The 15,173-nt window shown below is 41.3% G+C and overlaps 2 protein-coding genes across 4 annotated transcripts; both read left to right on the top strand.

The window, feature by feature from the left end:
• The first annotated feature begins 491 nt into the window (after positions 1-491).
• On the top strand, positions 492-11,243 carry LOC104612888 (cyclin-dependent kinase F-4). Of its 3 annotated transcripts, XM_088899961.1 has the most exons (20): positions 794-908; positions 1,816-2,015; positions 3,984-4,244; positions 4,325-4,376; positions 4,462-5,089; positions 5,170-5,248; positions 5,362-5,430; positions 5,509-5,598; positions 5,686-5,824; positions 7,799-7,901; positions 8,011-8,063; positions 8,159-8,225; positions 8,506-8,614; positions 8,826-8,891; positions 9,041-9,109; positions 9,227-9,290; positions 9,403-9,519; positions 9,928-9,959; positions 10,064-10,142; positions 10,834-11,243. In XM_088899961.1, the coding sequence occupies exons 5-20, from the start codon at positions 5,082-5,084 to the stop codon at positions 11,040-11,042; spliced, it is 1,353 nt and encodes a 450-aa protein (XP_088756087.1). In that variant the 5' UTR covers positions 794-908; positions 1,816-2,015; positions 3,984-4,244; positions 4,325-4,376; positions 4,462-5,081; the 3' UTR covers positions 11,043-11,243. The 3 variants fall into 3 exon arrangements, with proteins under 3 accessions (XP_010278819.2, XP_088756087.1, XP_088756088.1); XM_010280517.3 differs by lacking the exon at positions 1,816-2,015 and having other exon boundaries at positions 492-908; XM_088899962.1 differs by lacking the exons at positions 794-908; positions 1,816-2,015 and adding an exon at positions 1,009-1,221.
• Positions 11,244-13,517: 2,274 nt separating this feature from the next.
• LOC148801164 (uncharacterized) lies at positions 13,518-14,659 on the top strand. Its single transcript, XM_088899963.1, has 3 exons — positions 13,518-13,644; positions 13,731-14,146; positions 14,227-14,659. The coding sequence occupies exons 2-3, from the start codon at positions 13,763-13,765 to the stop codon at positions 14,506-14,508; spliced, it is 666 nt and encodes a 221-aa protein (XP_088756089.1). The 5' UTR covers positions 13,518-13,644; positions 13,731-13,762; the 3' UTR covers positions 14,509-14,659.
• Positions 14,660-15,173: the final 514 nt, after the last annotated feature.

Raw genomic sequence — 15,173 nt, 5'->3', positions numbered from 1 at the left:
TTATGAACTTAAGGGAATTTTTGTCCTTTTACATAATAATTAACATATGTCAACGTTTTGGATCAATTTGACACTTTTTGAAAGTTTGAATACTATAATAACACGTTTAAATGTTCAGGTACTGACTTGGCACTACTTAAAGTTTAGGACACTAAAGTAAAATTTTCCCTAAAAAGGATAATTTAAGAATTTAAAAAATTTTAAATAGTTAAATAAGAATTGTTTCCGAAGTTAAGTGAGGGAATATTAACGGAAGGGGTCTTTATCTAACGGCCAAAGTTCGGGGGGCCTTTGTCACTGACGCATAGTAATTTGGCATCAATCCCGTGTAGGATGTGGTTTATAGGGGGGCTATTAATAGAATAGGAGTTTCTGACGTGGTTTGCAGTCATTTTTTCCCTATAATTTATTCAAATAAAAATTATTTTCCGTTATATTTTGGATTTGGAAACAGTTTTCTTTTATCTGTCTAGTATCTATCTACCAAACTCAAGGAAACGATCAACGGTCCCTATTTTCTCGCATGCATGCCTACTCGGAAACGAGTCAATCGATCCATTCGATGGTTCCCATCTCCAACTCAAACATGAAACATCTCCAACTCAAACGAGTCAATCGGTCCATCCAACGCAGAAAAGCGTTATCGGGCTATATGTATTAGTAGGAACACGATATAGTGGATAGTTACCCGAACGATAAATTCGTCGTTTCTCTCTCTCTTCGAGTCATTTAATAATTATTCCTTCTCTGGCTGATTTATATAGGACCCTCCGTGTCCTCGAAGAGAAGAAGGTACCTTTTAGTTTTTATTTTGGTGTTTGTTTTGGGTTCTTCGGTTGCAGAGAAGGAGCTCTGGAGTCGACCTTTGCCTGTCAGAGGCGAGGGAGGTTATGCCGTTAGGCTTAGAGGTATCTATGCTTCATATAAGAATCGGTTCGGTTTGCTTTTGGATTCCATCGGTTTGGTTTGTTTTTGATTGTTCTTTAGTTGCTTATTTTGTTCAGATTAGGTCATTGGGGGTTCGGATGTTGCGGATGTTTGAATTTGTTGTATATTCTTTATGGTTACCTTATTCTTGCATTAGAGTTTCGGATTATTGGGAATTAAAGACTTGATGGATGCTGAATGCGATCTTTCTAGCTAGGGTTTCATTGTAGGGGAATTTTAGGCATTTGGGGCTTCTGGATTCCTCGTGGATGTTGGATCAAGGATTAATAATTGGTTCGTTATTTGATTTGCATATTGTGCGGTTCTGACTAGGGGTTGAGTTCGTATTTTATATCGATTTGGGGTATATTAGGGTTTAATTTGCTTTCGATTTTTTGTTTGATGGGGATTTAATTATCTTGTATATGAGATTGGCAAACTGTAGCGGTTTTCTCGTTGTGTTTGGATTTTGCGAATTGACCACTTTTTATTCACGGTTTGTGCTGATGTTGATGAGTCTTTTATTTATGAACAAGTACTAGACATTCTTATTTTGAGAATTTGATCATTCATTTCAGGCTTTACTTTAGAAATCTTTGCTTTGCGTACGCTCCTAAGGTCTTTGATATCTGATAATTCTAGAGATTTTTCATAGATCAAAGCTCTGAATTTCTGAGGTTTCAATAGGACTGACTGGAAATTTTGTGGCTGAAGATTTGCATGGTGAAAGGTCAATAAGCGGAGGTTCTTGTTTTTTATGTTGATACTAGATGTTCTTTTTGGATGCCTTTTATGGATTTGCATGACGGTGGAGGTTTAGAATTTTGTTATTCTTTTGCCACTCCTTGGGATTTTGTAAGTTATATTGTTTGCATTGACTTGTTTCAGGGGAGAGTTCAGTCCCATTTGTGAGGGCTTAAGTTTTGGTTGAGCCACTGAAAAGTGGCTTTTAAGAAGTCACTAAAAGAAGCTTCAATGGAGAGAAAGTGGGTGAAAAATATTCAGTTTGGTTTCTGTTTTCTTGGAAAAACAGTACTTATAAAGTTTTCCATGTGGGCTCACCTTGCAATGGCAAGAGCAGGCACTTGGTATATGATTTAGAAGGCTATCGCTCCTTTCTGTGGTGGTTTTGAATATTTATCATCAGTTTTTATCCCGGTTTTGAATGAGAGTTGACTTCATGATGGAATTTTAAGCACCTTGAGCTACATTGGAATCAATCCAGCTGAGATTCTATCATGATAGCTGATCATGGCTGGTTTTTGGGTTATGGTTCTTTATGAACTTACCTCTTGGATGCCAAGGAACCCATGCCTAAGTGCCATTTTTCTAAATAAGTAAGGGGTATAGACTATATAGTTATTCCTGAATAAGGTTTCAAACTCTTCCATCGTACTATTCCTTGGGATTATTTTTCTTTCTTTCTTTTCTCATCTAGCTTCCAGACTTCCTCAAGTATGTGAGTACATTAACTTAATTAAGTCATGTTTTTTTTCCAATAGGTAATATGTTCTGACTTTCAATGTTCATATTTGTAGCTTATTATCCTTTCTTACATGATTGAAGAGCCTTATACTTCTGGATGAGTTTGTAATATGATTTGTGCCCATGCAGTCTTTGTGGTCTGGGTTTTGATGTAATTCTCTTTTTATGTGCTGAATAAATTACTTTACATTTTTCCAAAAAAAAGAGCCTAATAATCTAACTTTTCAATGATCTGGATCATATGAGAAATCCAACTTACTTGATTGGAAAACCTATTTTTAGAATGTCTTCTATTGTGGCACATGGGAATGTGATTCTACAGAAGGGGTGGTTTAGGAAGTTGAATTACAATAATTCCATTCTTTAAAAGTACACCATAAATGTTTCAAACCTTGGTTGTTCATCTATCTCTGATCAGAGTTGACTAGTTCTGTAACCTTGGTATCATTCTCCTTATAAGCATCACATGTTGAAACCCTCTCCCTTGCCAAACTTTTAAGTTACCAACTGGATTGCATTCTAGTGGAGTATTAGCTTGTTTAGGGTTATTGGTAGCTCATCACTCAAATAGGAATGCTTATTTTAATGGCACAGATGTTAGTATTCATAGTGAATTTTGGAATCACATTTTATGTTGGATCTTGTTTGAACTCACCCTTTCTATGGCATCGTATTTTAGCATATTCTAGATTTGCATATGATTTATGTAGGTTTCTTTCAAGTCTGGCAGGGTTCCAGAATTTATCTATTATGTTTTCTGATTTGGTTCTAGTTTCAATAGTAATTTGAGTCAATGTGGTGTAAGGAGTCCTGAATTTTTTAGTCACTGTCACAGTTGTCAAGGTATGTCTTAGAAAAAAGCTGTCCAATGTTCTTTTTCTCTTTTTATTACTTCTAAAAGTATAGTCTTATTTAGTTTCTAATAATTTTTGACAATCGATTGATTTCTTAAATACTTAGTGTAGTATTATGTTAGAAATATTAAAATTCATCGATTTAAAATGCTATTATTTTTTAGGTATATGATGATATGCTATGTTTTGAGAGGAACAATAATGCTATTGGTAAAGATATTTGTTATTTTTAGTTTATATGATGCTGATTGGTATGCAAAACTAGGGAATTAACCTAGAATTTGAGGTTTTTCTTAGTAAAACCCTGTTGCCTTTGGTGATTAGGCATTCCACTGTTGCCCAGAACTGCCTAGGTGCCTATGACAACTATGATCATTGCCTTCATCGTGTTTTGTCTTTTGAGGAGCATGTTGTTTTTTAATATCTAGTGCAGAGATTGATGAAGTATCTAATTTCTTTGGGCTTCTTAAACAAATTCAGCAGACAAAATGGGTTGGTTTTAGAATGAAAAAGAACTGTAACTCATATGATATGATCTCAGTTTCCATTTAGAAAAAAAAGAAATAGAAGTAGGCATATGATTTTTAGTGGGTAGTAGTATCATTAAGCTAGACTTTTGAAATTGCTGGCCTATTTGAGGTTTGGTGAATGAATTAGTTATACTGTATTTGGATTCTCATCTCATCTGAACATTAATATTTTCTATCATTCTGTCAGGTGGTGCCCGACTTTGATCTGAAGGGCTTGCCTTTCTCTTTTAAGATATGGAGCAAGTGTGCCTTTCGTCAAATTGCTACTGGTGTGGAGTCTTGTCAGTACAGGAGGTTCTCGATTTGCGGTTTCTCTTGTTTGGAGACTTTTTTCTTGTTTCCTTTGTCAACTGCACTTAGTGGCCATCTGCCTTTAAATGATCACTATAAGAGGCCTTATGCAATTTTTTTCTGAGCTTGGTGTTGGACCTATATTGAACTTTTATAAGTAAGCCATCTGTTAATATTATTATCTTCTTTTAACATGAAGCATTGTTCTTCTGTTTCTAACTTTCTATCTGTTAATAGTGTGTTACCAACACAACTTTGGCTTGCAACATTTGCAGAAACATTTTATCAGGTATTTCACAATTCTTCAGTCTAATTTTTCTTTTCTGAAAATTGCCTTTTTCCTCCATACTGAAACATGCTTTTGTTTGATGCAGGGCTGGAGTCTGCAAGTAAACACATGAAAGTTTCTTAGACATTGACTAGTAGATAATTTCCTCCAATCCACGTGGACTTGGTAGTTTTTCGCTATTTCTTTGTCATTGCTCCCGATCGGCACCGGGTTAGCATGACAAAATACATATTAGCTAAAGAATATGTGAAGATATTCTACATGGAATAAAATAGTACAATGGTTTAATTTCTTGTACTACTTACATTGAAGTGTCTTTCAATCGAGGATCTTAATAGTGGGTAAAGACATCTTTTATGTTAGATTGAGTTTTTGAATTGGTGGCGAGATGCAGTACACCACACAACCTTCCTTGCCATTTATACCTGGTTATATTATTGGAGCTGTGGTATTAGAGTTTTTGGGTAATAAGGCTTTCAAGCCTTTCCATCAGGAGGATGTTTGTTCGAGCTGAAGCATAATATATTGTCAAAGTTAATGGTGGATTTGTCTTGAGAGCTGTCTATATTTCTATAGCTACTCTGAAGTCCATTGTTCATAACATAATCTTCAACTTGAATGCGAGACATTGCACCCATTATCCCTCATTCTCTACGTGAATAAGAGCACAAGCTTTTGAATTCTGTTTGGTGTTGCCAGTGCAAAATGGAGCGGTAAGTTGAAATCTTGTGGGAAAAATTGGAGGTTATTTGTAAAGTTGGATTCTGTTTAACAGCTTTTTTGGTTGTTGCAGGTACAAGATAATTAAAGAAGTTGGTGATGGTACATTTGGGAGTGTCTGGAGAGCTATAAATAAGCAGACTGGTGAAGTTGTACGTGTCATTTTTATTATAAAAAATTTTCCCGCTTTCTGCATGCCTATATTTTCAGATTGTTTCCAGATTTTTATGTATAACCATATTTATGTTTCGATTTTGCTTGACAGGTTGCAATCAAAAAAATGAAAAGAAAGTATTATTCTTGGGAGGAGTGTATAAATCTTAGGGAAGTGAAGGTAAATATTTTTGTCTTTCTCCTTGAAATGTTGGATTTTCTCTCTCTGTTCATGCATAAATTATTGTTGCTCTGGCAGTCATTGCGGAAGATGAACCATCCCAATATTGTGAAGCTCAAGGAAGTCATTAGAGAAAATGACATCTTGTACTTCGTTTTTGAATACATGGTATGCTAAAAGCACTGCCCTTAAAATGCAATAGTTATATTGTTAAATGACTTGCACAGTGTTGAACTTATACATGTTTCATTTCAGGAATGCAACCTATACCAGCTTATGAAAGACAGGGGAAATGTTTTCTCTGAAGCTGAAGTGAGGAATTGGTGCTTTCAAGTATTTCAAGCTCTTGCATATATGCACCAGCGTGGTTATTTTCATCGTGATCTGAAGCCCGGTATGAAATATGAATTTCTTGTCTTATTTTATATCTATCTCTCATCTTTGGTCATGCCAATTATCTGTTTCAGGGTTATTTCCTTCATGTTGCATAAACTAGGCTTCTTGAGAAATGATTACTTTCATTTCATTAAACAAAAAGCGAAGGATTTACAACCAGATGTAAATCTTCAGGAGTTGAAAGATTACAACCAGATGTATAAAAGCGAAAGATTTTTCACCTTTTGCTTCCTTGAATTTTTTGTGTGGCCAATTACAATTCTTATTCAAATTCTGCATGACTAATTTCTGCTTGGCTTTGCCTAATCTTGAACAAACCTTCTTGAAATCACCACAAGATAATTTGCTGGAGTTAATATGAGGATGCCTGCTCCGTCCTTCACTATCTTGACAGTTAGTGCTGAATTCAATAATTGGTGCAACTGACAAGGAGTGGTTGGATGCGGCAATAAGAAACTTGATGGTAGTAGAATATAAATGGCTCTTTTTTGGTAAATGAATATAAATGGCTCATATGAATGTGAAAGACGTCCTAATGCAGCCTTGGTCAAATTCTGCCCTCTGTACATTCATGGGAGAGAAAGTGTTAAGTGGTGTCCTTTTTCTTTTGATATTATGGCTGGAGCGTGGAGGGTGAGCTTATTCAATGTTTGGTTATAGATACTATATCTAAGGTTCTTCCACTTTGAGAGCTATCTGATTCTGGTTCTTCATTGTTCAACCTGCTGTTGGTTGGGGATTCTTCAGCTGCATAACTGCTGGTCAGAGAGTCTAGCCTTGCCTGTGCTTGGTGGTGGGCAGAGAAGGGATGAGAAAGGTAGTACTCCACAATCCACATCTTCATCTTCCTCTTTGACTCTTGTTGGAGCAGACATTCCTCCTAGGGAGGTGAAGTCAGCAGCATCTTCTACAAGGAGATGCAGGATTAACAAAGTATCGGATGAGGAACGGAATGGTGATTGTTGTAATGCTGAAAAGGAAGATGCGGTTGCTTCTGAGGGTGAGTTTGGGGGCCATAGGGAGGACTTTCAGATTGATGAGGTGCATTGAGTCAATAAGTATTGCATTGGTGGTTCCTCAAAGTGTTAAAGTGGTTAAGCCTTTAGGCCTACTCTTTTTGGGCAATCAGGAACATTCTGAAGCTGTGTTCAGGCAGTTGGAAGAGGAAGATGCATAGGCTAACAAAGACAAAATGGTTCTAGAGGGAGAGGGCATCAGAGATCTGGTTAAGTCTTTAGATGATAATACAGAGTTCATATCTAGTGAGGAAAGGGATGTTGGAGGTGAACTTATTGGGGGACTCAATGGTGTTAGAGAGGGTGGGGTAAGAAAAAAGATACTTTGATTCCTAAGTTAATCCCAGCTATGGCTAAATCGGCAGGGGATCTCCTGGAAACTCTAAAGCAATGGGTAGGATGGAAGAGTCAAATAAGGAAACTCAATTTTCAGCTTTGAAGTTAGGAGGTTCCATTTTTCTAGTTCAGTGATGGTCTTTATGCATCTCTCTTTTTTTGGTGAGTGGGCAGTTTTCAGGTGCTCTTGATGTGTTGGCTATGTTTTCTCATCTGAAGTGGTTTTTTGCTCTTTGGTTGTAGTGTAGGTTGTATGCATTTTGAGGGGCTTCTGTACACTTTTACATCTCTTGTGCTTGTACGTTTTATCCTTTTTTACGTGATCAACTAACCCTTGTAACAAACTGTATTTGGACATAACTGTCTTCCTGGAGCTTGTTTGGTGGTTAAGAGTATATTTCTTTCTTTTTTTTTGTGATTTATTGAATTTAGTTTCTTTGTGAGTTGTGCTTTTCTTTCTGTTCTTTGAGCCTTCAATGAAGAGCCTCTGAATGCCTCTTTCTCTTACTTACTGTTAATGTAGTTTTAATATCTGTAATGGGCAACAAGTATTTTTATAGGCAACCATTGACATTATATATAGGTTGCAATGGCAATTTACAATGGTTGATTATTTGCAGAGAACTTGCTTGTCACAAAGGACATAATCAAAATTGCTGATTTTGGTCTTGCACGAGAAATCTGCTCTGAGCCACCTTATACAGAATATGTCTCAACTCGCTGGTTAGTGCTGGCTTTTCATAAAATATGCTACTCTTCATATTGACCATTAATGTTGTGCCAATGTAGTAACATATAAATAAATAGATCACACTTGATGTTTCTGTGGCAGGTACCGAGCCCCTGAAGTTCTTTTACAGTCATCTATGTATGGGGCTGCAGTTGGTGAGTATATAATTGGCATGATAGTTAGAAATCCATGGGCAAAAATGTTGAACAGAATTAACATTGAAGTTGTTTTTTTTTTGTCCTAATTCCAGATATGTGGGCTATGGGTGCTATAATGGCTGAGTTGTTTACTCTCCGTCCTCTTTTTCCGGGCTCAAGGTAGTCATTATGTTCATTTAATCTTTTAAGGAGGCTTGTCCAAGAACATTTTATCTATTTGTACTTTTCTTTGGCTTCATTGGGTTACACAACGGAGCCCCATACTCCCCAACCCTGGTGATAATGGGGGATTTGATCCCAAGTCCCTAATAGGCACCGTCTATCAATTTGTACTTGATCATTCATCTTTTTCTCATATGTTTCTCTATGTGCTGTCCTCGTTATGTTGTGGCACTATTTGAAGTATATAACATGTATGGAATTTGCTTCTGGGATGCAGTGAAGCAGATGAAATCTACAAAATATGCAGTGTGATAGGGAGTCCAAATCAGAGTTCATGGGCCGAGGGACTTCAACTTGCAAATGCGATCAAGTATAAATTTCCACAGGTCATACAAAATCTTAATTTTGCACATTTACCCACCCCTTTGTGCTGGAAACGTGCTATAATCTTGTGTATTATTTATTTATTTTTTGCTTCCGTGATGTGCACTCTTTCTATCTGGATTTGGCTGTTGAGTTCTTTTGAACTTTCTTTGTAAGTTTCTATGAAATAGACATATCAAGGACCCTAATATTGGTGCTTGTTGTTGCTTGCAGTTTCCAAGCGTCCATCTTTCTGCTCTGATTCCCTCAGCTAGTGAGGATGCGATTAACCTCATAACAGTAAGGACCATTGTGTGATTTCTTTTTAAGAATTATCTTCATAGACTCAGTTTTTTGTAATCTAGATTTTCTTTTTTATCAAAGAAATGAGATGCGGTAGAAGTATCAGGATTTTCTTCTACTCTTACTATGCTTTGTGTAATTTGCAGTCGCTTTGTTCCTGGGATCCCAGCAAAAGGCCGACAGCTGCAGAGGCCCTTCAACATCCTTTTTTCCAGGTTACATCATCCCCTTATTAAATTGAGTATCTTGGAATTCAGATACACATCTTCTTCAGTTCGAGGAATTTACCTGTTTTCTAATTGGTTTATGCTAATGTCCCTTTGATATGCCAGAGCTGCTTCTACATTCCACCATCACTTCGTGCGAGGGTTGCAGCCCCTAGGACACCACCTTCTGGTTTGTGTCCTTCTTCCCCTTTCTTTCTTTTTTGTTTCTTACATTTTTTTGTGTGTTTTGTTTTAAAGCTCATTGTTTCTACCTTGACACTTTTTCTATAAAATTCGTGTAGTTGGATTAAGGGGGGCTCTGGAGCAGAAGAGTGCTAGGAAGTATTATGGAACTTTATCAAACACCAAGCCTCCAACCAACTTCTCTTCTGCAAAATTACATGCTTCTTTAAGCACAGGTAATTTGAAAATATTCTGACTTCGATCTTAACAACCTGAAATGGTATGAATGGTCAGTATGAAATGTTCTTTTTCTTTTATCTTCTTCTGTCTTGCTTACTCCTTTTTTTTCTTTGGGGTGTGTGCGTGGAGGGTCAAGTGTATAATGTTCTTCTGAAGTGGTGATGTGTCATTTACTAAACTTTTTTTTTTAGGCTCCATTGGCTCCATGGGGCCACACAACCGGGGTAGCTTATCCCCCAAACCCATAATCCCCCCAACCCTGGTGCAGATCCCATGCCTCCGCTACAACTAGCTGGACATCTTACCAACCAACCAGTTGGCACTTTGCATGAGCCATTTACTAAACTTGTTAATTGTGTACTTTTCAATTGAATACTAAAAGCTAATTATGGGAATTTTTGCAGGTGTGCAGAGAAAGCTGGAAATGAATAACCTGGTATGCATAAATTTCTGTTCCCCTGCCCCTTCATTTGCATGTCGTGACATTTTTGGGATGATCGTAACACAACTTCTCTTCTCATTCATATTAAATAAATCCAGGAGGCTAACAAGAATGATAAATCGGTGAAGAGCTGTGCCAAACAACCAAGATACAGACCACCAGCCAGGAACAGCCCGAGTAAGTTGCTCTAAATTAGGATTTTCTTAGGGCACTCGTTTACAGACTTTGTGGATGTGGGTGTTTGGTATTTGCGTCAGATGTCACTATTGGGCGGACCAACAAGACATATTGTATTGGGCCAATCCGGTCCAAAATATTTATTAGATTGGATTGGACCTGGTCCATCCGTAACAAATTTACATTGGATTAGGTTGGATTAAGCAAATATGTGGTCCATTGATACAAGATAAGAATGTGTCAATGGACCGGGTTTGGGTTTAAACCAATCTAAATCAAAATGAATCTGAACAGATTGGATGGTCCAAACATTGAATTGGACTGGTCTAAATTACTCCAAAACATTCACTGGATTGTATTGGACCTGGTGCATTTATAATGGATTCACATTGGACTGGATCGGATTGGACCAAATCCAGTCTAATTGACACCCCTAGATGTCACAGATGAACTGGTGGGATGGTCCACACATTGAATTGTACTTACTGGTCTAAATTACTCCAAAACATTCACTGGATTGTATTGGACCTGGTCCATAATGTATTCACATTGGACTGGATCGGATTGGACCAAATCCAGTCTAATTGACACCCCTAGATGTCACAGATGAACTGGTAAAGTGATAATCTGGATAAAAAATTGTGCTGCATTAGTAGTAATCGATATTGACTTTGCTTTTATTGGTTGGCAGCTTCTATCTACACAGGCAAAACTGGACGTGGAGTTTCTGATACGGCTGAGAAGTTGGCGCAGATGACAATTGGTTCAGGCAGGCAGCCTGTTAAACAGCCACAAACACTGCCAATGAAGGCTGGTGGGTGGCATGGCCACACTGAGTTCCTTGGACGATCTCACGAGATTCCATCTGGCAGAAGTTATTCCCGGAAGGTTGCGGGATAGAGAACAAGACGACGAACTGTTTGGAAGATTTTACCATATGTTTAATTAGGCCCTACTGCTTGGGTCTTGATTTCTCTCGTTTGCGTACCTAAATAAGAACTTTGTGTTGTGTTTGACAGACACGAACTTGAACGTGGGCATTGTGGTGTTCCGTTGTCACTATTTTAGATTTTACTTATATATACATGTTCTTGCCGAAAATATGGTTTTTCCTCGGTGGTCTTTACTCGGTTACCTTGCATGCTTGATGATCCTCAAACAAATGTATGGCATTTATCTGTTGATGGTGCGCAATCCGGTTGGTCTTAGCTGTCAACGGTCTTGCCTTTGAACAGAGAGAATTTTTAGGCAAGATAAAACCAGAAGGGCGCAAAGTTCATGATGAAGCTTTGGGGGAAACCCGGTATGAAGGCTTCGATGCTCAAGTTAGAATTTTTAGGCAAGATAAAATCAGAAGGGCGCAAAGTTCATGTACTTTGTTCTTGGGGGGTAGGGAGTTTTTTATAATCACCTAGTGCACTCATTCCTAAGCTTTTGTCAGGTTGGGTATGATTACCTTTGGGTTCTTGCCAATTCGGGTGTCATCCCCTGTGTTGGACAGAACTGTCACTCCTTTTTGTCAGAGCCGTCTCTGTGACTGGCGATGACGGTGGCGGTGGCAGGTGACCGTTGAAGTGCGGCTGTCAAGCGTTAGATCCCAAGTCAGTCAGGTGCGCCGCCCTTGGATACGGACCTCATCGGGGTCAGGTATGGTACATTTGTTCAGTTCGGCGTCCTGGAGGAGAAGTGTTGGAGTGGCGAGCGAGGTGAAGTCTTGAGTTCGGATAGGGAAGTGTCCCGAACTGCCATGAGGTGGGCCAGTTCGGGTCATTGCCTTATGTGGCTCGAGGCCTAAGGGAGAGTTCGGGCTCCTCGTAGGGAGTTTCGGGCTCCTAATAGGGAGTTCGGGCTCTTCGTAGGGAGATCGGGTTCCTCGTAGGGAGTTCAAGCTCCTAGTAGGGAGTTCGGGCTCCTTGTTTGGATTGTTGGTGGGGAGTTCGGGCTTCTGGTGCGGAGTTTGGATTGTTGGTTTCCTCTCTTTGGTGCTTGCGCCCTGGGTGCGCTGTAGTGTCGAGTTGTTTGCCTTTGCCACGTGTTGAGTGATTACGAGGTCAGGTCAAATCTTCCTTCATCAATTGCCCCCCATTCCTCGTGCTAAGGGTCTTGCCTTGACGCGGGGAGTTCGCAAGGTGGCAGGTGGATTTGTCCCGTACTTCGAATCTCGGTTGACTGATAGCGCGAGGTGCGTTGTTAGGATTAATTTCTTTGAGCGCCCAAAAGACGAAAAACGCGTCGACCTGCCTACAAATGCTGCCAGACGTGACAACGCGCGCTTTATTTCAAAATCAAAAAAGCGCGCCGCTGGGAGACGTGACAACAGGCGTCCTTTCAAATTTTGAAAGCGTGCGCTGGCATTCTGTCAGTTTCAGAAAGACGTGCGCCGGCGCTTTGTCAGTTTTCAAAAGACGTGCTCCAATCACATCTCGGTCTCAGGGGACATGCGGTCAGCGCGACTGCAGGCCGTCGGATTGGCTTTGATTTGTGTTGTTGCTCTTCGATCACTGTGGGTATAAATCGTGGGGGGCCCAGTCGTTTTGTCACTTCTGTGCTTTGCCTCTTGAGCTCGCGTCTAAGTTTCAGCACGCGTCCAGGCTTTCAGTTCGCGTTCAAGGTTTTCGCTCATTCAAGTTCCCGTAGTCTTGTTCAAGCTTTTTTCCGGGTGAGTACCTTCCTGGAATCCACCTTCTCTCCTCGATGTTTAGCTCGGAATGCTCAGACGGTTCTTCAAGTGGGTCAGATGCAGGTTCTACGAACCGAGTCGCATCCCCTGATAGTCCTAGCGAGCCGGAGGTAGAGCTCGAGGAAGAGTTCGAACCCGTAGGTCGAATCGCCTCGGGTAGTTTGGCGTCCACCTCTCGTCGGGGTCGGACGTTAGACAAGTTTGGCCCCTCGACCATGACGCCTGAGGGGCTCCAATCCCTTATTACCTATTACAATTTGCTTGGGGAGTACGCTTATTTCATACCTTCGGGTAGCTTTCCTTGGGTACACGGTCCTGATGAGATCGTGATATTCCAGGAGCAGCTTGCTACGGGGCTGCGATTGCCTTTCCATCCCCTCTTTGTCGAGGTCTTGAATCACTTCGGCGTTACGGTCGGCCAGCTTCACCCGAACTCCATTCGTAATTTGGTGGGGACAATCTCCCTATTTAGCGAATAGGGCTTTCCTTTAGACTTGGAGATCTTCTCTTCCATCTTAATACTTAAGAAGCAAGCGGGTCTCCTCCCCGGGCGTAGGCGGGCGTATTACCTGTCTCCTCTCCCGGGTTTTAAGCTTTTACATGATCTTCCTAACAAAGTCCCGACATGGAAGCAAGACTACTTTGGGGTGCGAAGTGTGCTGGGGTGGCCGTTTTAGACCGGGTGGGGGGTGGCCGCCCCTGACTCCGGTGTTACGCTTGACAAAGAGACGGTGAAGGGCCTCCAGCAATGGGCGCGGCTTGGGCTAAAGTGCCAACAGTATCTGACGGAGGCCAAGCTCATTGCGGCCGGCCTGAGTTCGGGTAGGTTCCTTACTCGGAGGTTCTATTTTGCTATGTTTGGCTTTTTTCTGATGCCGAACTCTTTTTTGCGGGTGTGATGGACTCAGGAAGGACTCGTGGTGGGCACTCGTTTCAAGGCATGAAGAGGAGGAAGCGAGTCGCCAAGCGAACTCATGCCGAGCTGCCCCGGGATGCGGAGCCCGAGGTACTGGACTACCCGTCAGGGGATCCGCCCAGGGAGCCCGAGATGGCTCCTCCAATGCAAGAATCGGCAGGGGGCCCGTATGTTGAGACTACTTACACGGGGGCTCCCACCTACTCTGGTGCTCCTACTTACTCTGGGTCTACTCATACACGAGATGTGCCCTCAGGCTCGGGGGTCCCAGGGGAATTCAGGAGTGTGCTGTCGCCGACCTACGCTCTTCAGAAGAGTAAGGAGGCCATTTTCCCCGAGGAGGTCGCGGCGTGGACTGATCTCCCTCTGCACCAGGTGGCCTGCCGTGCTGTTACTCATGCCATGGTGGTAAGTCAGACTTTTTATCGAGCTCTTTTGCTTTTATCCTTCTTGCTGTCGTTCTTTTGATCACTCGTTCTTTTTGGTAGGTGAACTCTTTTATCCATGCCTTGGCGGCCCAGGTGGAAAGGAGCTCGAGACAGGCGCGAGCTGCTGAAGAGGCTCTTCATGCTGTCGAGATGACTTCCCGAGCTGCTGAGGCGGCTTCCCGAACTGCTGAGGCGGCTGCTCGTGCTGCAGAGGCCAGGCAGGCGAGGTCTCAGAGAGATGCCGAGGCCATGGGAGTCGTAGTGAAGCTCATGGCGGACCTGAGGCTGGATTTGCAGCATCAGGTCAAATACCTTCAGGAGGACATTAGGGAGAGGACATAGATCTTTTTTCAAGGTATTGAAGATGCCAAGAAAAAGGTTGTCGATGAGTACATCGCCTCGCCGAGCTTTGACGACCTAATGGTGGATTCGTACTGAAGGGGTTTCAAGCTAAGCCGGTGGATGATCTGGAATACGTACCCCGAGCTCGATATTAGTGTCATATTCACTTCGCGCATAACTCAGGAGATGGCCAATGCTGCTGATGGTGAACCAGATTCCGAGGGCGAGGCAAGGCCTCCAAGTATCGTTGAAGTGCCTTCTGATAATGAAGAAGTAGCTCCGGGCCTGTAATTTTTTTTTCGAAATGTACTACCTTACTTTGAAATGGAATGACTTTTCTTTTGGTTAAGTGTTGGTTGTTCTTTCTCCCAAACTGAACGTATTTGCCGAACTGACCAAACGTTCGGTCTATTTCCTGCCCGGGTTATCGCACTCGCGCGGCCTGTTTTGGTGGTCTCTGAGATGCCGATGTTCCTATTAGTTCGTTGTCTCCGTTTTGCCTTTGGCTGACTTCTTTGCTTGCCTGTGCCGAGGTTCTTTTGTTAGCTCGGCTTCCTAGCCCTTAGGCTTTGGTGGCGATTTTATCCACTTCGCTTGGTGGTCTATAGGTAGTATCGCCTTAAGTTGACGATGTTCAATGCTCGGGGTATTTGCTTACCCTCTAA

This window comes from Nelumbo nucifera, chromosome 3 (genome assembly GCF_055504915.1).
Source record: "Nelumbo nucifera cultivar China Antique chromosome 3, China Antique-T2T, whole genome shotgun sequence".
In the NCBI taxonomy this organism is placed as follows: Eukaryota; Viridiplantae; Streptophyta; class Magnoliopsida; order Proteales; family Nelumbonaceae; genus Nelumbo; species Nelumbo nucifera.
The sequence above is the reverse complement of the archived record's forward strand: the minus strand, read 5'-3'. Positions and strand labels throughout refer to the sequence as shown.